Here is an 18,082-nt window from a genome sequence, read left to right as displayed (position 1 = left end):
TCACACAAGGTTGGCGCCGGTGGCGACACCTACGACGTGCGGACATGAGGAAACTTGCCAACCGATTTCTCATACACAAACAGCAGTTGACCGGCGTTGCCTGGTGAAACGAAATGGCTCTGAGCACTATGGGACTTAACACCTATGGTCATCAGTCCCCTAGAACGTAGAACTACTTAAACCTAACCAACCTAAGGACATCACACGACACCCAGTCATCACGAGGCAGAGAAAATCGCTGACCCCGCCGGGAATCGAACCCGGGAGCCCGGGTGCGCCTGGTGAAACGTTGTTGTGATGCCTCGTGTAAGGAGGAGAAATGCATACCATCACGTTTCCGACTTTGATAAAGGTCGGATTGTAGCCTATCGCGATTGCGGTTTATCGTATCGCGACATTGCTGCTCGCATTGGTCGAGGTCAAATGACTGTCAACAGAATATGGAATCGGTGGGTTCAGGAGAGTAATACGGAACGCCGTGCTGGATCCCAATAGCCTCGTATCACCAGCAGTCGAGAAGACAGGCATCTTATCCGCATGGCTGTAACGGATAGTGCAGCCACGTCTCGATCCCTGAGTCAACAGATGGGGAAGTTTGCAAGACAACAACCATCTGCACGAACAGTTCGACGACGTTTGCAGCAGCATGGACTATCAGCTCGGAGACCATGGCTGCGGTTACCGTTGACGCTGCATCACAGACTGGAGTGCCTGCGATGGTGTAATCAACGACGAACCTGGGTGCACGAATGGCAAAACGTCATTTTTCAGATGAATCCAGTTTCTGTTTACAGCGTGTTTGGCGACATCGCGGTGAACGCACATTGGAAGCGTGTATTCGTCATAAACATACTGGCGTATCACCCGGCGTGACGGTATGGGGTGCCATTGGTTACACGTCTCGGTCACCTCTTGTTCGCATTGACGGCACTTTGAACAGTGGACGTTACATAGCAGACGTGTTACGACGCGTGGCTCTACCCTTCATTCGATCCCTGCGAAACCCTAAATTTTAGCAGGATAATGCACGCCCGCATGTTGCAAGTCCTGTACGGGCCTTCCTGGATACAGAAAATGTTCATCTGCTGCCCTGGCCAGCACATTCTCCAGATCTCTCACCAATTGAAAACGTCTGGTCAATGGTGGCCGAGCAACTGGCTCATCACAATACGCGTCACTACTCTTGATGAACCGTGGTATCGTATTGAAACTGCATGGGCAGCTGTACCTGTACACGCCATGCAAGCTCTGTTTGTCTTAATGCCCAGGCGTATCGAGGCCGTTATTATGGCCAGAGGTAGTTGTTCTGGGTACTGATTTCTCAGGATCTATGCACCCAAATGGCGCGAAAATGTAACACATGTCAATTCTAGTATAATGTATTTGTCCAATGAATACCCGTTTATCATCTGCATTTCTTCTTGGTGTAGCAATTTTAATGGGCAGTAGTGTAAATCAGTAAGATCGCTGTACAAAAATAATCCATCACCTTAAAAAAGCAAACAGGTCTCTTCAGTGCACTGTAGGTAGTGTAGAAATGGTACCATGTCTCCTTTTGACTCTTCACCGCTTGAGTAAAGCAGAACCATGACGTGGTTTGTATGTGTCATTCGACTGTGTGCTAACAGGACGTTAAGATCGATCTACGTAGACATTATAGAATCTCAGAAAATACAGGGCTGTTGTAATTAAACGTTACCTACTCGCGAGGGCCCACATTAAAAACAAGTGATCTTACGATAATGAAACGTTCAGTAAACATTTGTAAGAACTTGCGAAAGGGAAGTAACGAATAAACCAAGCAAAGAAACACATTTTAATTTCTACATCAGAGGGTAACATCTATGAATTGCGTACAATGTTTACGTTCCTGGTATCAAACGTTGCTCATTGTGACCACTGTCTCCATCCACGACAGGCCAGAAGTCTATACGTATACAATTTCACAAATGGTTGCAGCACTTCTCGGGCGGTGGACCCTGGAATGTTCAGCTGTCGTGACACGGCTCGTGCACTGCTTGAAGATCGCACATTGCTTCCAGCATTCTCAGACACGGCAGTAGGAGCTTCTTCAACAACCTGTGGCGCAATTGGCCGTCAGCCTCACCCTGGTGTAGTTCTCATATCGTCAGTGAATTCGAGCTTCCGAATCACGTTTTACAACCCCGGTGCGGACAGAAGACCTCTCCTTACTCCTTTAATGCGCCTACACTAACGAAGATCAATAGCGTTATAGCTGTTGGTTTCTTAAAACAGCTTTACGAATGAAGTCCTCCTCACCTGCGACTGCCAGCAACTGCGGTGCGGGCTGATGCTTCTGTTTCAACCCACTATCGCCGTACCATGAGCGGCTCCTAGTCATGACACTAACACAACTAACAAGTTGTTGTTGTTATGGTTTGATGCAGCTCTCCACGCTACTCTATGCTGTGCATGCTTCTTCATCTCCCAGTACCTAATGCAACCTACATCCTTCTGAATCTGCTTAGTGTATTCATCTCTTGGTCTCCCTCTACGATTTTTGCCTTCACGGTGCCCTCCAGTACTACATTGGTAATCCCTTGATGCCTCAGAACGTGTCCTACCAACCGATCCGTTCTTCTAGTAAAGTTGTGCCACAAATTTCTCTTCTCCCCAATTCTGTTCAGTACCTCCTCGTTAGTTATGTGAACTACCCCTCTAATCTTCAGCTTTCTTCTGTAGCACCACATTCCGAAATCTTCTATTCTCTGCCGGTCTAAACTTTTATCGTCCATGTTCCACATCCATACGTGGCTACACTCCATACAAATACTTTCAGAAAAGTCTTCCTGACACTTAAATCTGTACTCGATGTTAACAAATTTCTCTTCTTCAGAAACGCTTTCCTTTCCAGTGCCTGTGTAGATTTTATATCCACTCTACTTCGACCATCGTCAGTTATTATGCTTCCCAAATTGCGAAACTCATTTACTACTTTAAGCGTCTCATTTTCTAATCTAATTCCCTCAGCATCACCCAATTTAATTGGACTACATTCCATTATCCTTGTTTGCTTTTGTTGATGTTCATACTGTCCATTCCATTCAACTGCTCTTCCAGTTCCTTTATTGTCTCTGACAGAACTACAATGTCATCGGCAAACCTCATTTTTTATTTCTTCTCCATGGATTTTAATGCCTATTCCAAATTTGTCTTTTGTCACCATTTTCTCAACATACAGATTGAATAACATCGGGATAGGCTACAACCCTGTATCCCTCCCTTCCCAACCATTGCTTCCTTTTCATGCCCCGTCGACTCTTAAAAGCTGCCATCTGGTTTCTGTATAAATTGTAAATAGCCTTTTGCTGCCTGTATTTCACCCCTGCCACCTACGGAATTTGGACTGTCAAAAGCTTTCTGTAAGTCTAAAAATGCTAGAAACGTAGGTTTGCCTTTCCTTAATCTATCTTCTAAGATAATTCGTAGGGTCATTATTGCCTCAAGTGCTCCAACATTTCTACCTAATCTAAACTGATCTTCCCCGAGGTCGGCTTCTACCAGTTTGTCCATTCGTCTGTAAAGAATTCGTGTTAGTATTTTGCAGCCATGACTTATTAAACTGATAGATCGATAATTTTCACTCCTCTCAACACCTGCTTCCTTTGAGATTGGAATTATTATATTCTTCTTGAAGTCTGAGGGTATTTCGCCTGTCTCATACATCTTGCTCACCAGATAGAAGAGTTTTGTCAGGTCTGGCTCTCCCAAGGCTATCAGTAGTTGTAATGGAATATTGTCTACTCTCGGGGCCTTGGTCGAATTAGGTCTTTCAGTGCTCTGTCAAATTCTTCGCGCAGTATCATACCTCCCTTTTCATCTTCATCTACCTCCTCTTCCATTTTCACAATATTGCCTAGTACATCGCCCTTGTATAGACCCTCCATATACTCCTTCCAACTTTCTGCTTTCCCGTTTTTACTTAGAACTGGTTTTCCATCTGAGATCTTGATATTCATACAAGTGGTTCTCTTTCGTCCAAAGATCTCTTTAATTTTCTTGTAGGCAGTATCTACGGGGTTAAGTAAATTACTATCCGCAAGGAAGTTATAAAATTTTATTGTAGTCAAACAGGAATCTCAGAAGAACATCATTTATCGACATAGCCTCCTTGCGTTTCAAGGCACTTGGTCCATCGTTGCAAAAGCTTCCTGATGCCCTCATAAAAGAAGGTTCTCGGTTGAGCTGCGAGCCAGGAATGCACCGCTTATTCCACTGCTTGATCCGAGGCAAATCTACGGTCCCTTAATGCTGTTTGAGTGGACAAAACAAGTGAGAGCCAGAAGGGGCAAGATCGGGACTATAGGAATGCACCGCTTATTCTTCTGTTTCTGGAGCGTTTAAGCAATGTGGGCAGCAGTATGCGGACGGACATTGTCGTGCAACAACACAACACGTTTTGACAGCAATCCACGGGGTTTGCTTCGAATTGCAGGCTTTAGCCAGGCAGTAAGCATCTCACTGTAACGTGAACTGTTTATTGTTGTGCTCCTTTCCCGTAATGTTCCAGTACTGGACCTTGTGCGTCCCAAAACACTGTAAGTATCAGTTTTCCTGCGGATGGTTAGGTCTTGAACTTTTGCTTGCACGGAAAATTTGGATGTTTCTATTCTATACACTGCCGTTTACTCTCCGGCTCGTAATGATGGGTCCATGTTTCGTCAGCAGGAATGATCCTGTCTAAGTAGTTGTCCCTTCGTTTCCATAGTGATCCAAATGTTTTTTTCAGATGTCCAAACGCGTTGGTTTGTGGAACTATATAAGTTGTTTTGGGACCCATCTTGCACAAACTTTATGAAACCCAAGTCTGTTGTGGATGATTTCGTAGGCAGAACCGTGACTAATTTGCAGACGATGTGCCACTTCGTCAATAGTTAATCGTCTGTCTAAGAGAATCATTTCACGTGAACGCTGAATGGTTTCTTCATTTGTGGCGATAAACGGACGTCCGGCTCCTTCATCGTGCGTAACACTTGTGCGACCATTTCGGGATTTTTCCATCCTTTCGTAGACACTACGTGGTTGTAAAACACTGTTACCGTACTGTACCGAAAGTCTTCGATGAATTTCGGTCCCCGATACGCCTTCCGACCACAAAAACGGATAACTGATCGTTGCACTTCTTTGGTGCAAATAGACTACGGAGCAGCCATGATTAATTGCACGGCAGTAATAACGAAATTAATCTAGCAGCTTGAAAACTGCAAAGATATAACAAATAAACAGAGCATGCGTCATCAACGTTAAACGACAGTACTACCAAAATAAACAAAAATATAACTAAATTGCGGATAATAATTGACTTATCCTCCTATCTTACCTCTCGTGATATATGCTTCTACATCCTTATATTTGTTCTCTAGCTATCCCTGCTATCCACTTTGCACTTACTGTCTATCTCATTTTTGAGAACTTTGTATTTCTTTTTGCCTCCTTCATTTATGCATTTTTATATTTTCTCATTTCATCAATTAAATTCAATATCTCTTCTGTTACCAATGGATTGCTAATAGCCCTCGTCTTTTTACCTATTCAGTCCTCTGCTGTGTTCACTATTTCATTTTTCGAAGTTGCCCATTCTTCTTCTACTGTATTTCTTTCCCCCGTTCTTGTCAATCGTTCCCTAATGCTCCCTCTGAAACTCTCTACAACCTCTGCTTCTTTCAATTTACCCAGGCCCCATGTCCTTAGATTCCCAGCTTTTTGCACTTTCTTCAGTTTTAATCTACAGTTCATAACCAACAGATTGTGGTCAGAGTTCACATCTGCCGCTGGAAATGTCTTACAGTTTAAAGCCTGGTTTCTAAATTTTTGTCTTACCGTTATGTAATCTATCTGAAACTTTCCAGTGACTCTAGGCCTCTTCCACTTATACAACCTCCTTTAATGAATCTTAAACCAAGTGTTAGCTATGATTAAGCTATTCTCTGTGCATAATTCTATCAGGCGGCTTCCTCTTTCATTCCTTACACCCATTTCATATTCACCAACTACTTTCCCTTCTCTTCCTTTTCCTACTATCGAAACTTGTGCTGCCGTAGTAGGCGTGGGCCTCGTGTTTATCTTTGCTACAATAATGCGTTCACTATGCTGTTCGTTGTAGCTTACCCGCGCTGCTATTTTTTTATTCGTTATTAAACCTACTCCTGCATTACCCCTTTATGATTTTGTATTTATAACCCTGTATTCACCTAACCAGAAATCTTGTTCCTCCTGCCACTGAACTTCACTAATTCCAACTATATCTAACTTTAGCCTATCCATTTCCATTTCTAAATTTTCTAACCTACCTGCCCGATTAAGTGATCTGACATTCCACGCTCCGATTCGTAGAATGGCAGTTTTCTTTCTCCTGATAACGACATCCTCTTGAGTAATCCCCGCCCAGAGATCCGAATGGGGGACTATTTTATCTCCGGAATATTTTACCCAAGAGGACGCCATCATCATATAACCATACAGTGAAGTTGCATGCCCTCGGGAAAAATTACGTCTGTAGTTAACCCCTTGCTTTCAGCCGTTCGCAAGACCAGCACAGCAAGGTCGTTTTGGTTAATGTTACAAGGCCAGATCAGTCAGTCATCCAGACTGTTGCCCCTGCAACTTCTGAAAAGGTTGCTGCCCCTCTTCAGGAACCACAAGTTTGTCTGGCCTCTCAACAGATACCCCTCCGTTGTGGTTGCAACTACGGTACGGCTATCAGTATGGCTGAGGCTCGTAAGTCTCCCCACCAACGGTCCGTGATTCATGGGGGACGGGGGGTTACTAACAAGTAACAACGCAAATACTGCACCGCACAGTCTGAACATCATTCCTGTGAAGTTGGATGCGGTAAACAGTTTTCTGTCTACACTGGCTTAAGTAGAGGAAATTTAATTATAACCACCCTGCAGATGTTGTGGACACGCCCAGACCACACCGTGAGGGACGTTTTCTAGTTTGTTTTTTGGTGCACCAACGTCAATGTCCAGTGTATCTACAGTGGATGGAGGGAAAAACGGTCATACACCAATAGAGAATACGAGTGTCACGCCTCGTCTATAAGAAATAATTTCAAATCCGACAGGAATGGTTGCTGCCACTAAATTCGGGTCTCAACCAGTTTCGGAACGAACATTGTAAACGGCAGTGAGTGACACGTACGGTCGCAGTAGGGTGCCTCGGCATACGCTCTTGCTCGCAGCAGAAACTGGACGTGTTGAGTGTTGGCGCCTGTTACCGTCTGAGGAGTAGCGATTCGTCCTCTGTCCAAAATGGGCCGTCTGGCTTGCAATCTGTGGAGAGTGCAGTTAAGCCCAGAAGTGGGACTTTGAAATGCATGGGAGCAAGATAATAAAAAAAAACTAAATCGCCTTGTGTTGACGGGGCAAAACAAAATCAAAATAATTCAGAAATCTACGTAGTAGTAACTACTACTAAATTATTCATTGTCGTAAGGCGTTGCTCGTTTACAGATAGCTACAGGTTACGAACATCAATAAAACAAGCAAGTAACTTTATTTAGTATCCGCACAAAAGGCTTAAGAAGTCCCATTTACAAATATGTACAGCGGTTATTAACAGATATTTACAGGTCAAGAATGTCGACTGATTAGACTAATAATTATACTTAGCAACTGCACAAACGGCTTAAGCTTTAATGATAAATTTATACTACGGCGAAGCCGTTTCAAGTCATGTAATTTGCTTCTTCTTCTCCTCATCTTCTTCCCAAGGATTAGGCCTTTGTGACATGGTCCCTCTTCATAGCATTTATTACCATCTTTCCTTTGGTCTTTCCACAGTACTTCTGACTGGGTTGTATCTACTTGCTGTTTTTGTAGTCTTCTTTCACTCAGTCGTTCTAAACAATCTTTTTATTTTTTGTGTAGCTATATTTTATTATTTAGTTTATGCATTTGCATCTGTTTTCTAATCTCTCGATTTGTAAATCTATCTCGTTTGGAACAGTCTTTTACAGAATTTAGAAATTTCATTTCCGCGGTTTTTATGTGGATTCTGTCTTCCTCGCTCATTATCCCTGACTCACTTTCATAACGCAGCATCTACATCTACGTGATTACTCTGCTATTTACAATAAAGTGCCTGGCACAGGATTCAATGAACCACCTTCAAGCTGTCTCTCTACCGTTCCACTCTCGAACGGCGCGCGGGGAAAACGAACACTTCCATTTTTCTGTGTGAGCCTTAAGTTCTATTATTTTATCGTGATGATCATTTCTCCCTATGTAGGTGGGTTCAAACGGAATGTTTTCGCAATCGGAGGAGAAAATTGGTGATTGAAATTTCATGAGATGATCCCGTCGCAACGAAAAACGCCTTTGTTTTAATGATTGCCACTCCACGTATCGTGTCTGTGGCATTGTCCCACCTACTTCGTGATAATACAAAACGAGCAGCCCTTCTTTGTACTTTTTCGATGTCATCCGTCAGTCCTACCTGTTGCGGATCCCACACCTCACAGCAATACTCCAGAACAGGGCGGAGAAGCATGGTGTAAGCAATCTGTTTAGTAGACCAGTTGCACCTTCTCAGTGTACTGCCAATGAATCGCAGTGTTTATTTTGCTCTACTCACAACATTACCTATGTAATCGTTGCAATTTACGCAATCCCAAAGTATTTAGTTGAATTTGCAGCCTTCAGATTTGTGTGACTTATCGTGCAATAGAAATTTAGCGGATTTCTTTTAGTACTCATGTGAATAACTTCACACTTTTCTTTATTCAGTGTCAATTGCCACTTTTCGTACCATACAGATATCTTCTCCAAATCATTTTGCAATTCGTTTGGGTCAACGGATGACTTTACAAGACGGTAGATGATAGCATCATCTGCAAACAATCCAAGACGGCTACTGAGATTGCCTCCTACGTCGTTAACATAGATCAGGAACAATAGAGCGCCCATAACACTTCCTTGATGAACGCCGGATATTATTTCTGTTTTACTGGATGACTTTCCGTCTATTACTACGAAGTGTAACCTTTCTGATAGGATATCACGAATCCAGTCGCACAACTGAGGCGATATTCCATAGGCATGCAGTTTGGTTAGAAGACGCTTGGGAGGAACGGTGTCGAAAGCCTTCTGGAAATCTAAAAATATGGAATCAATTTGACATCCCCTGTCGATAGCACACATTACTTCTTGAGTATAAAAAGTCAGTTGTGTTTCGTAAGAACGATATTTTCTGAATCCGTGCTGACTGCATGTCATTAAATCGTTTCCTTCGAGGCACTTAATAATGTTCGAATACAGTATATGTTCAAAACCCCTATTGCAAATCGACGTTAGTGATATGGGCCTGTAATTCAACGGATTACTTCTACTTCCCTTTTTGGATGTTGGTGTGACTTGAGCAATTTTCCAGTCTTTAGGTACGACCTTTCTATGAGCGAGCGGTTGTATATAATTGCTAAATATGGAGCTATTGTGTGTATACAATCTGGACCAGAAGCCTTGCTTTTATTAAGTGATTCGAGCTGCTTTGCGACAGCGAGGATATCTATTTCTGTGTTTCTCATCTTGTCAGTTGTTCTTGACTGGTATGCAGGAATATTTATTTCGTTTTCTTTGGTGAAGGAGTTTCGGAAAACCGTGTTTAATAACTCTGCTTTAGTGGTACTGTCATCAGTGACTTCACCGTTGTTATCACGCAATGACGGTATTGATTGCGTCTTGCCACTGGTGTGCTTTTTGTATGACCAGTATCTCTTTGGATTTTCTGTCAGGTTTAGCGACAGAGTTTCGTAGTGGAAATTATTGAAAGTATCTCGCATTGAAGTACCCGCTATATTTCGAACTTCTGCAACACTTTGCCACAATTGGGGATTTTGCATTCTTTTAAATTTGGCATGCTTTTCTCGCTGCTTCTGCAACAGCGATCTGACTCGTTTTGTGTACCATGGGTGATCAGGTCATCACTTATTAATTCATGCGGTATGTGCCTCTCAATTGCTGTGGATACTATCTGTTTGAAATCATTCCACAGCTTTTCTACGCTTACATGATCAGATCTGAAGGAATGCTGGCTGATCTTAAAAAGGCGTTAAGAGCATTTTTATCAGCTTTTTAAAATATTTATATTTAGCGCTTCTTTTTTATGGTTGTTGGACTTGCGATATTCAGCCTAACAGCTTCTGCCTTGTGGTCGTTAATCCCTGTATTCGTCACGATACTCACTATTTCTCCAGGATTATTTGTTGCTAAGAGGTCAAGTATGCTTTCGCAACCATTTACGTTTCGAGTGGGCCCATGAGCTAATTGATCAAAATAATTCTCTGAGAAAGCATTCAGTACAATTTCGGATGACGTTTTGTGCCCACTGCCGGCTTTAAACGTATAATTTTTCCCGCATATCGAGTGTAGGTTATAGTCACCACCGACTATAGTTGTATGAATGGGGTACCTATTTGTAATAAGACGCAAGTTTTCTTTCAACTGTTGAGCAACTATATCTTCTGAGTCGGGGGATCGGCAAAACGACTCCATTAATAGTTTAGTTCGATTGTCAAGTATAACTTTTACGCATACTATTTAGCAAGAACTATCTACTTCAATTTCAGTACACGTCAAACTACTTCTGACAGCAATAAATACTCCACCACCGATTGTCTTCAGCCTACCCTTTCTGAACAGTGTTAGATCGTTAGAGAAAATTTCTGCTGAACTTATTTCTTGCTTTAGCCAACCTTTCTGGGATATAGTAGAATTCGAGCTGGGTGTCCCTGCGGGTTTCGTTTTTTAATGGTCGTTTTACCGTTCCGCATGTTATATCAGTGTCTCTGTAGTCGTCAAACGATATATTGTACCCAAGTAGCTAAAGTTAGAAACTTGTTTTGTTAGTTTGATATTTATCTTTATTTTTTCTCTTAGTGGGTTTCTGTCTCTGAAAGCCATGAACTTAGGAAATGTAATATAATGAGTTGCGCACAGCTGCGACTTATGTAATGCTGTTTGCAATCCATCTTCTGTTTTATCTATAAGCAACAGATTGTCAGCAGTCAGCAGCGTATTAATAAAATCGCTTTGTCCTTGGTTAGTACCATGTGCTACAAATATACTTTGTTGTCACTTACGAATGGGGTCGTCTAAATATATATTAAACAGTAGAAAAGAAAGGTTACATCCTTGTCTTACTTCTTGACTTATAATTAATACCTGATGTTCTTTACCTTGGCAAAACTATCTTTGTGGTCAAATACGGTCTGTTTCATGATTATATAATATGTTTTGAGTATCCATGTATTTGTAACATTTCCCATAGTATCTTCCTATCTACCTTGTCGAACGCCTTTTCAAAATCGACTAATCCGATAGATGTCGGAAGGTTATATGCTCTCCGCTTCACCAATATTCTAATTTTTGTGTCCATATTTCCTAACAAAATCTTCCTTTTTTAAACCCATTTTGATCTTCAGATAATTTGGTGCCTGGTGTGGTTTGCAAACGAGCGTTAAGTATCATACCATATATTTTGTATCATGTGTTCAACATACTCATTGCTCTGTATATTTTTGTGCTGGATCTATCTCTTTTCTTGAACGCTGATGCTATATTTGGTAGTCTCCACAATTCCATATTTCTTTTTCCAAGCCAGTACATTTTTATTGAATGCTAATATTGGTATTTCAGTAGCATTCTCTCATATTTTAGTAGTTCCATAGAAACTCCTTCTGAAGTGGGGCCTTGTTGCTTTCTTGATACCCTTGATGGGATCTATGCTTTTTATTTCCAACATCTGTCTTCTTCTATCACCAGATTACCACTCCACCCAAGATGTTTATAGTATCTCAGCCAGTCATGATTTTCTGTTATATCTTTTTTCGCAGTGTATCTCTCTGTCTCGTTCAGGTTTCGAGAAGGCCATGCACATATTTTCTGTTTGGATGATCAACCTATTTCAGGTTTCTCCATGTACATTCATTATCAATAATTATTTGTAAGCCTTTTGTTCAACGTATAAAAGTAAAGAAATCATCTCACAATAGCAGGTTAGCCGCCGCTAATAATTACTTGTAAGTTCCAAATAGATTTGTCTACCAGTGACAAAACTTAAGGAAAGGAAGTTTAATATCTTTTACATCATAAGATCTTCACTTAAATACAAATAAAAAGAATTCAGATTCTCTTACCCCGCTTTTCATGTAGGATTAAGAACAATATGCCGCCTGGTTTGTTTGTCTTGTTCCCACGGCAGTATCGATGGTGTTATCGGTGCAGAGCAGACTGAAGGTCGCGCGTGTTATCTGAAACGTCCTGTCAATAGCTCGGTGCTTTGAGAGGGATTATCACCCCTTCTGAGAATGAAGAGGGTGTGGATCGACGAAGGAAAATCACCTGAAAACTTAATTCTTACGAACGTGACTCCAGTTACGCTACTTCTTCTGCTCTTTCTGCTCCGTAGCAGAATTATTGAACGTGTAAAACGTGGCGGGTGGGAATTACTAGCTCACACCTATATATCTCTATGTAAATGGAAATGATTCATCCCACACCATTACAATATATCATGCAAAATTAGCCGTGTAACATGAAACTAACTGAATTAGAAAGTCCAGAGCGTTACACCCTGTCGTAAATATCTAAGTTTCATTGATGGAAGAAGTTCACTGTTGGATACTATATGACAAGCTACTTCAAATACTGACATCAATGTAACGATCCAATAGTAGCAGTTTTACCATTAAGCTTTCTGGCTGAAACAATAATTTTGTGAATATAAGTAACTGTAAAACTCTCCAGTAATAATTGTTCCTGTTGTTTCAGAGCTACCTAGCAGAAATGCTGAAAGCGATCAATGTTGATGGCAACAACGTAATTGGTTACACAGCCTGGAGTCTGCTTGACAACCTTGAGTGGAACGATGGCTACGCGTAAGTAATAGTTCTATTGTTACACGTTTTATTTCTACGGCCTGTTGCTGTAAACTGTGCTTTGTTTGAAGCCAGCCATTGTCTCGTGATGGTGCCTAGTATAGGTTCCTTCAAAAGAATAGAAAGAAATGCAGAAGACACAAGAAGATACCAGAAAACAAATACAGAAATACGGACAATACTTGTTGTAATTGTTGTGGTCTTCAATTTGAAGACTAGTTTGATGCACCTCTCCACGTAATCTTGAGCAAACCTCTTCACCTCTATATAACTACTGCAACCATCGTCCGCTTGAGCCTGACTATTTAAGTCAAGCCTTGTTGCCCAAGTTTCAATCCTTATGCTTCGCTATATTACAAAATTTAATTTTCCTTGATGTGTCCTATCAACAGATTTCTTAGTTTACTTAAGTTTCTTTTCTTACTGCCTCTTCATTAACTATCTAATTCATTCAACAAATCTTCCCCGGTATTCTGTAGCATCACATTGCTAAAAAGTGTGTTTATGACACATGTATCACTTCTGCAGAAATTACACTCCACACAAATACTTTTAGAAAATAATTCCTAACATTTAAATTTATATTAGCTGTCGAAACGTTATATTTGTCAGTAATGCTTCTCATGCTATTGGCAGCTTACATTTTTAATCCTCTATATCTTGGCCATCTTCGCTCATTTTCTCCCCAAAAAGCTACACTGGCCTACTCCTTTCAGTGTCTTTTGTTTTAATTTGTGTGTTGAACATACTGTCCTCCGGAGTTTGTCAGTCAGTATCTTGTGGGTAAATCATTTTAGGAGAAGACCACAGACGTATCTGCAGGAATACATTATCCAAGAGGCTGATAAGAACTGGGTGACCAAGAGAAATGTAAAAATCGTAACTCTTTACAAAACCTAACACATGATGAAAGGGCAACACGGCTCCACAAAACAAAGTCATTATAAATTTCGACACTCAGCGGATGCCTCAACATATCATTCTCATTGTTTCGTAATTCAGTTTAACTTAATTTTATATAATGGTTGGTTCTGAGTTACTTGGCTTCTACAGAAACCCTACGCCAGCAGATAACAGCAATGCTCTGTGACCAATGTCAGTGTTAATTTCTGCTGGCTTTCCTTTTTAACCTTGTGTACTACCTACTGAAGACTAGTTGATTGCAGCAGGGACGCTTTCAGTTTCGTCTAATATTTATGTTATGAGGTTGTACAAGGCACCAAAATCATTCTCTCGTGTAAATGTACGAGACACGCGTTAGAATAAAACACCCATCCTGTCTCTCAGGGCTGGTTATAGTCAGATACACTGCACACTTAGGACATGTTACCGACTTTACTCCGTATAGTCATGAGGAAATACAGCTTCGTAAGCACTAGACATGCATTTTTGTTTTATCTGGAAAATAATTTACTAACACTGACGTAAAAGATATCCCACCACCCTATTGTGACCAAGGTCTTAGAGAGGTTTTCCAATTGAGAATTCCTCTGCCCCACTGCCAGCTCGCCTCTTACATCACTGAAAAGTCATTGACACTACAAGGGTCATTAATCCAACAGACAGTTGTATGTAGACCATGACGATTATTAAAACATAAAGTATCTCAGGACTACATGTCCAGCTGGACACTGATGCGGCAACATTGCCGAGGTATAAACGTGCACCAAAGCAGAATAATAAAGTTACATGCCATCTACTTACTCAGTACAGTACTAAGCATGCCTCATTGCAACGAGTGTTTGAAAATTTGATTCTGTTATTAAATAATCTTCCTTACTACAAACAAGCTACTTCATTTTCCACTGGAATTAATGTGCAAAACTGAACGAGGCATGTCAGGAGGGAAAGACAAGAAGAAAGAAATCTAAAATTATAAACGAGAATGTGATAGTTTATCATCAACTGACTCATTCCTATATCAGAAGCGTCAAACGGCTTTACTCACCACACATCACACATGTTTAGTTTCGTGTGTAAGACCGTTTCACTCTAAAGTTATAATTCTGTTTTTGCAAGTGTGTTTCCAGCTTTCATGTCCGCCGCTGTGTGTGTGTGTGTGTGTGTGTGTGTGTGTGGTGTGTGTGTGTGTGTGTGTGTGTGTGTGTGTGTGTGTGTGTCTGTGTATGTGTTTTAATAAAAATATTAGCAAAATCGTTGTGATAGTTTTCATTGCTGCGCCCCAAACAGTATACAAGCAATGGAGGGCCAAAGTCCACTTGTACTGTCACTATGCAGATATTTTAAGACTTAAGCATCCTACAGCATAGCCTGTAAGTAGGCCAAGAATGTCACCAACCTAATCATCAGAAAAATTCAGCCAAAATTATTCAATTGCAACAGCCGAACTTGTTATACAAAATCAAGTGGAATTGCTAATAACACCGCTCATCACTTCAGATTCACTACGAAACAGAAGCTGAATCCCCGGCGCTGAAGCTACAAATCAAAAGAACGTAATGACAAACAAAAGAACGTAATGACAAACAAAAGAATCTGAATACTGAGGCTACAACAACGTAAATGGAACAAGACGAGCAAACTGAAGAAAAATAGCGCGCGCGCACACACACACACACACACACACACACACACACACACACACTGTAGTTCGAATGCGATTAGGCAATCAGTTTAGTTGTTACTGTACTTCATAATAGTCAAGTTTCAGAGAAATCAACATGCAGTAGTTGTGCAATGCAGCTAATTAGTAGCTAGTTGAAAGTATGAAAACTTATTAGTGTACAGTTATGTAATTTTCGTACTAAGGTGAACAACGGAATTATATTGATGAAATTTTCTTTGCAATGTTCCTGTTGATTTAAGTTACTGAATAGTTTTACTTGCAAATAATTACAAACGTAAAGATTAACCCCAAACATGTACGTATGCGTATTCCTACGAAATTACAGGCTCACACATTGTACTAAATTATACATATCCGCCTTTATTTTAAATCAGCACGCCACTACTGGAATGATTCTTTGAAATGCGATTCAGCGATCAAAAAATTTTGGCACACAGGTTATTTTGGACTGTTTCACAGTATAAAAAAATTTTCATTGCATTTCTGTTGAACAGAAGTATGATTAGGCAAGTAATTCCTATGACGTAAAAGGAAGAAATATCAGTTTAGTGGTAAATGTTAGCTGTTGGGTAACTGTTTACTAATCTAGAACTCTTGCTGGTCATATAGACGATTCAGATGATAGATTCAGTAATCCTAGCATCATTTTCGTGTCAGACTATTACTTCCGAGGTATTTATTGACTTCTCCTGTGTCTACGTTTTCCTTTTAACCTGAATAATGTGTGGTAAATATTATTACCTGAACAAAATGCAGTTTTCCATTTCCTTAACAGTGACGTTAACTTTTAGTGACAATTTCTTCGTTGTAAAATTCATCTGCCAGTTTTCAGAGGTGAAATACAAATATTCATTTGCTCGAAATAATATAAGTTAACGACTTCCATGAGGTACATTTGAGGAGTGGTAGCTTATTAACTCTTTGTTCCAAAGTTTATTGCCATTCAGAATAAGTATGGAGCAACAATAAACTATCATGTAATTAATTCCAGCGGAAATAAATCATGTTTTCTTTTTCAGCATTAAATTCGGCCTGTATCAGGTCGACTTCAATGATACCGAGCGTCCCAGGACAGCGAAGGATTCAGTGCAAACTTTAGCTCAGATCTACGCTAACAAGGAGTTACCCATGGAGTACTTCCAGTGACAAAATGTTCTGTATCCTTCGAAAGACATCGCAAGGCGTCAATAACGAAGAACGTATAAAAGCTGTACTTGATCCTGAGAGAACAGTGGGCAGTCCATCCTAAATAAAAAAATCAATTAAATGTTTTATTTGTCTTAATTCATCTGCCTTCTCATAGCATATAGCATATTTCTATTGAATCGTCAAGGAATGCATCGTACAAAGACGTGCAGCTATGGATGGTGTGAAAGCTCGCTTACTAGTCTTTAATGTTTACTGTTTCAAGTGTTCCCTGATTTGATAAATACACAGAAATAAATTATAATTATCTGTTATTAAATCTGGAGACAGTAGCAGACTATTTCCCCTATTTGGCTTTGACAGGAAGAAAAAACTGATCGATAAACTACACATGGAGTGACAGATGCATATGAGAAGCAATATTTATCCTGTAAGTATAGAGGACGTTTCCATTAAAGAAGACGACGATGCATACATTACGGCATACGGAACAAGGCGCACAAAGACACTGTAGACCTATTAGTTCCCTATGCACGAAACTAAACAACAAAGCTGCAGCGTATCTTCAGTGAATATATGCAACATTGTACATAGGTTTGTGAGCTTCTTTGATACAAGATAAACACAATTTTTTGAGACGAAATGTATGTATGCGTAATAAAATTGAACAATTATATTCAATAAGAAATAAATAATGAAAATTCTAAAGACTTTCCACTAATAAGAGTGCGATAATGTTTGAAAAAACACAACCCACCCGTTTGCGTACAAACAAAAATTTGAAAACATTGACATACTTAGTATGTCGACAATAAAAAACAAACAGAATTTTGTAAGGTCATACTCGTACGTTAATGTATTGTTGAAAATTTATAATTCAATACAAAAACCATACAGCAGATATATAAAAACCGTTAGGATTTAGAAACGTTCTCCACAATAAAAAAATGCCAAATTTGTGGACAAACGATTCGGTAATGTAAGAAAATTGGCATGTGTTTATTCATAGATTTCTTACAGTATTGTTTTGAGCTCATCTTTCACATTGGAAAAACATTTACAATAGTCTAATCTAATCAACTAGAATTTTGTGTGGTCTTAACAGTCTTTTTTAGACATCTGCCTTAGTAATTGTGAATATTAACAACAGTTCAACTGAATAATTTTACTCACTAATGAAATTTCTTACCTACAATCAAATTGAACCTGAAAGTGGTGCTGTTGTTCACAAATACAATAAAAATTAAACTCCGTCCGAACAGGCCATGAAGACCCAACGGTACTGACCGGCCGCCGTGTCATCGTTAGCCCACTGGCGTCACTGAATGCGGATATGCCGGGGCATATGTGGCCAGCGCACCGCTCTCCCCGTCGTATGTCAGTTAACGACACCACAGTCGCTACTTCTCCATCAAGTACCTCGTCAGTTCATCTCATAACGGCTGAGTGCA

General features: G+C 40.4%; 1 protein-coding gene across 1 annotated transcript in view; it reads left to right on the top strand.

The window, feature by feature from the left end:
• LOC126094777 (myrosinase 1-like) overlaps positions 1-16,768 on the top strand; it is a 74,562-nt gene extending 57,794 nt beyond the window's left edge. Inside the window, exons 10-11 of the mRNA XM_049909333.1 lie at positions 12,792-12,898; positions 16,505-16,768. Coding sequence (XP_049765290.1) covers positions 12,792-12,898; positions 16,505-16,631 — 234 coding nt within the window. The 3' untranslated portion in view covers positions 16,632-16,768. The remainder of the gene's footprint in view (positions 1-12,791; positions 12,899-16,504) is intronic.
• The last annotated feature ends 1,314 nt before the right edge of the window (positions 16,769-18,082 follow it).

The sequence above is a fragment of the Schistocerca cancellata genome, chromosome 8 (assembly GCF_023864275.1).
Source record: "Schistocerca cancellata isolate TAMUIC-IGC-003103 chromosome 8, iqSchCanc2.1, whole genome shotgun sequence".
In the NCBI taxonomy this organism is placed as follows: domain Eukaryota; kingdom Metazoa; phylum Arthropoda; class Insecta; order Orthoptera; family Acrididae; genus Schistocerca; species Schistocerca cancellata.
This window is presented reverse-complemented; position numbering and strand designations above follow the sequence as displayed.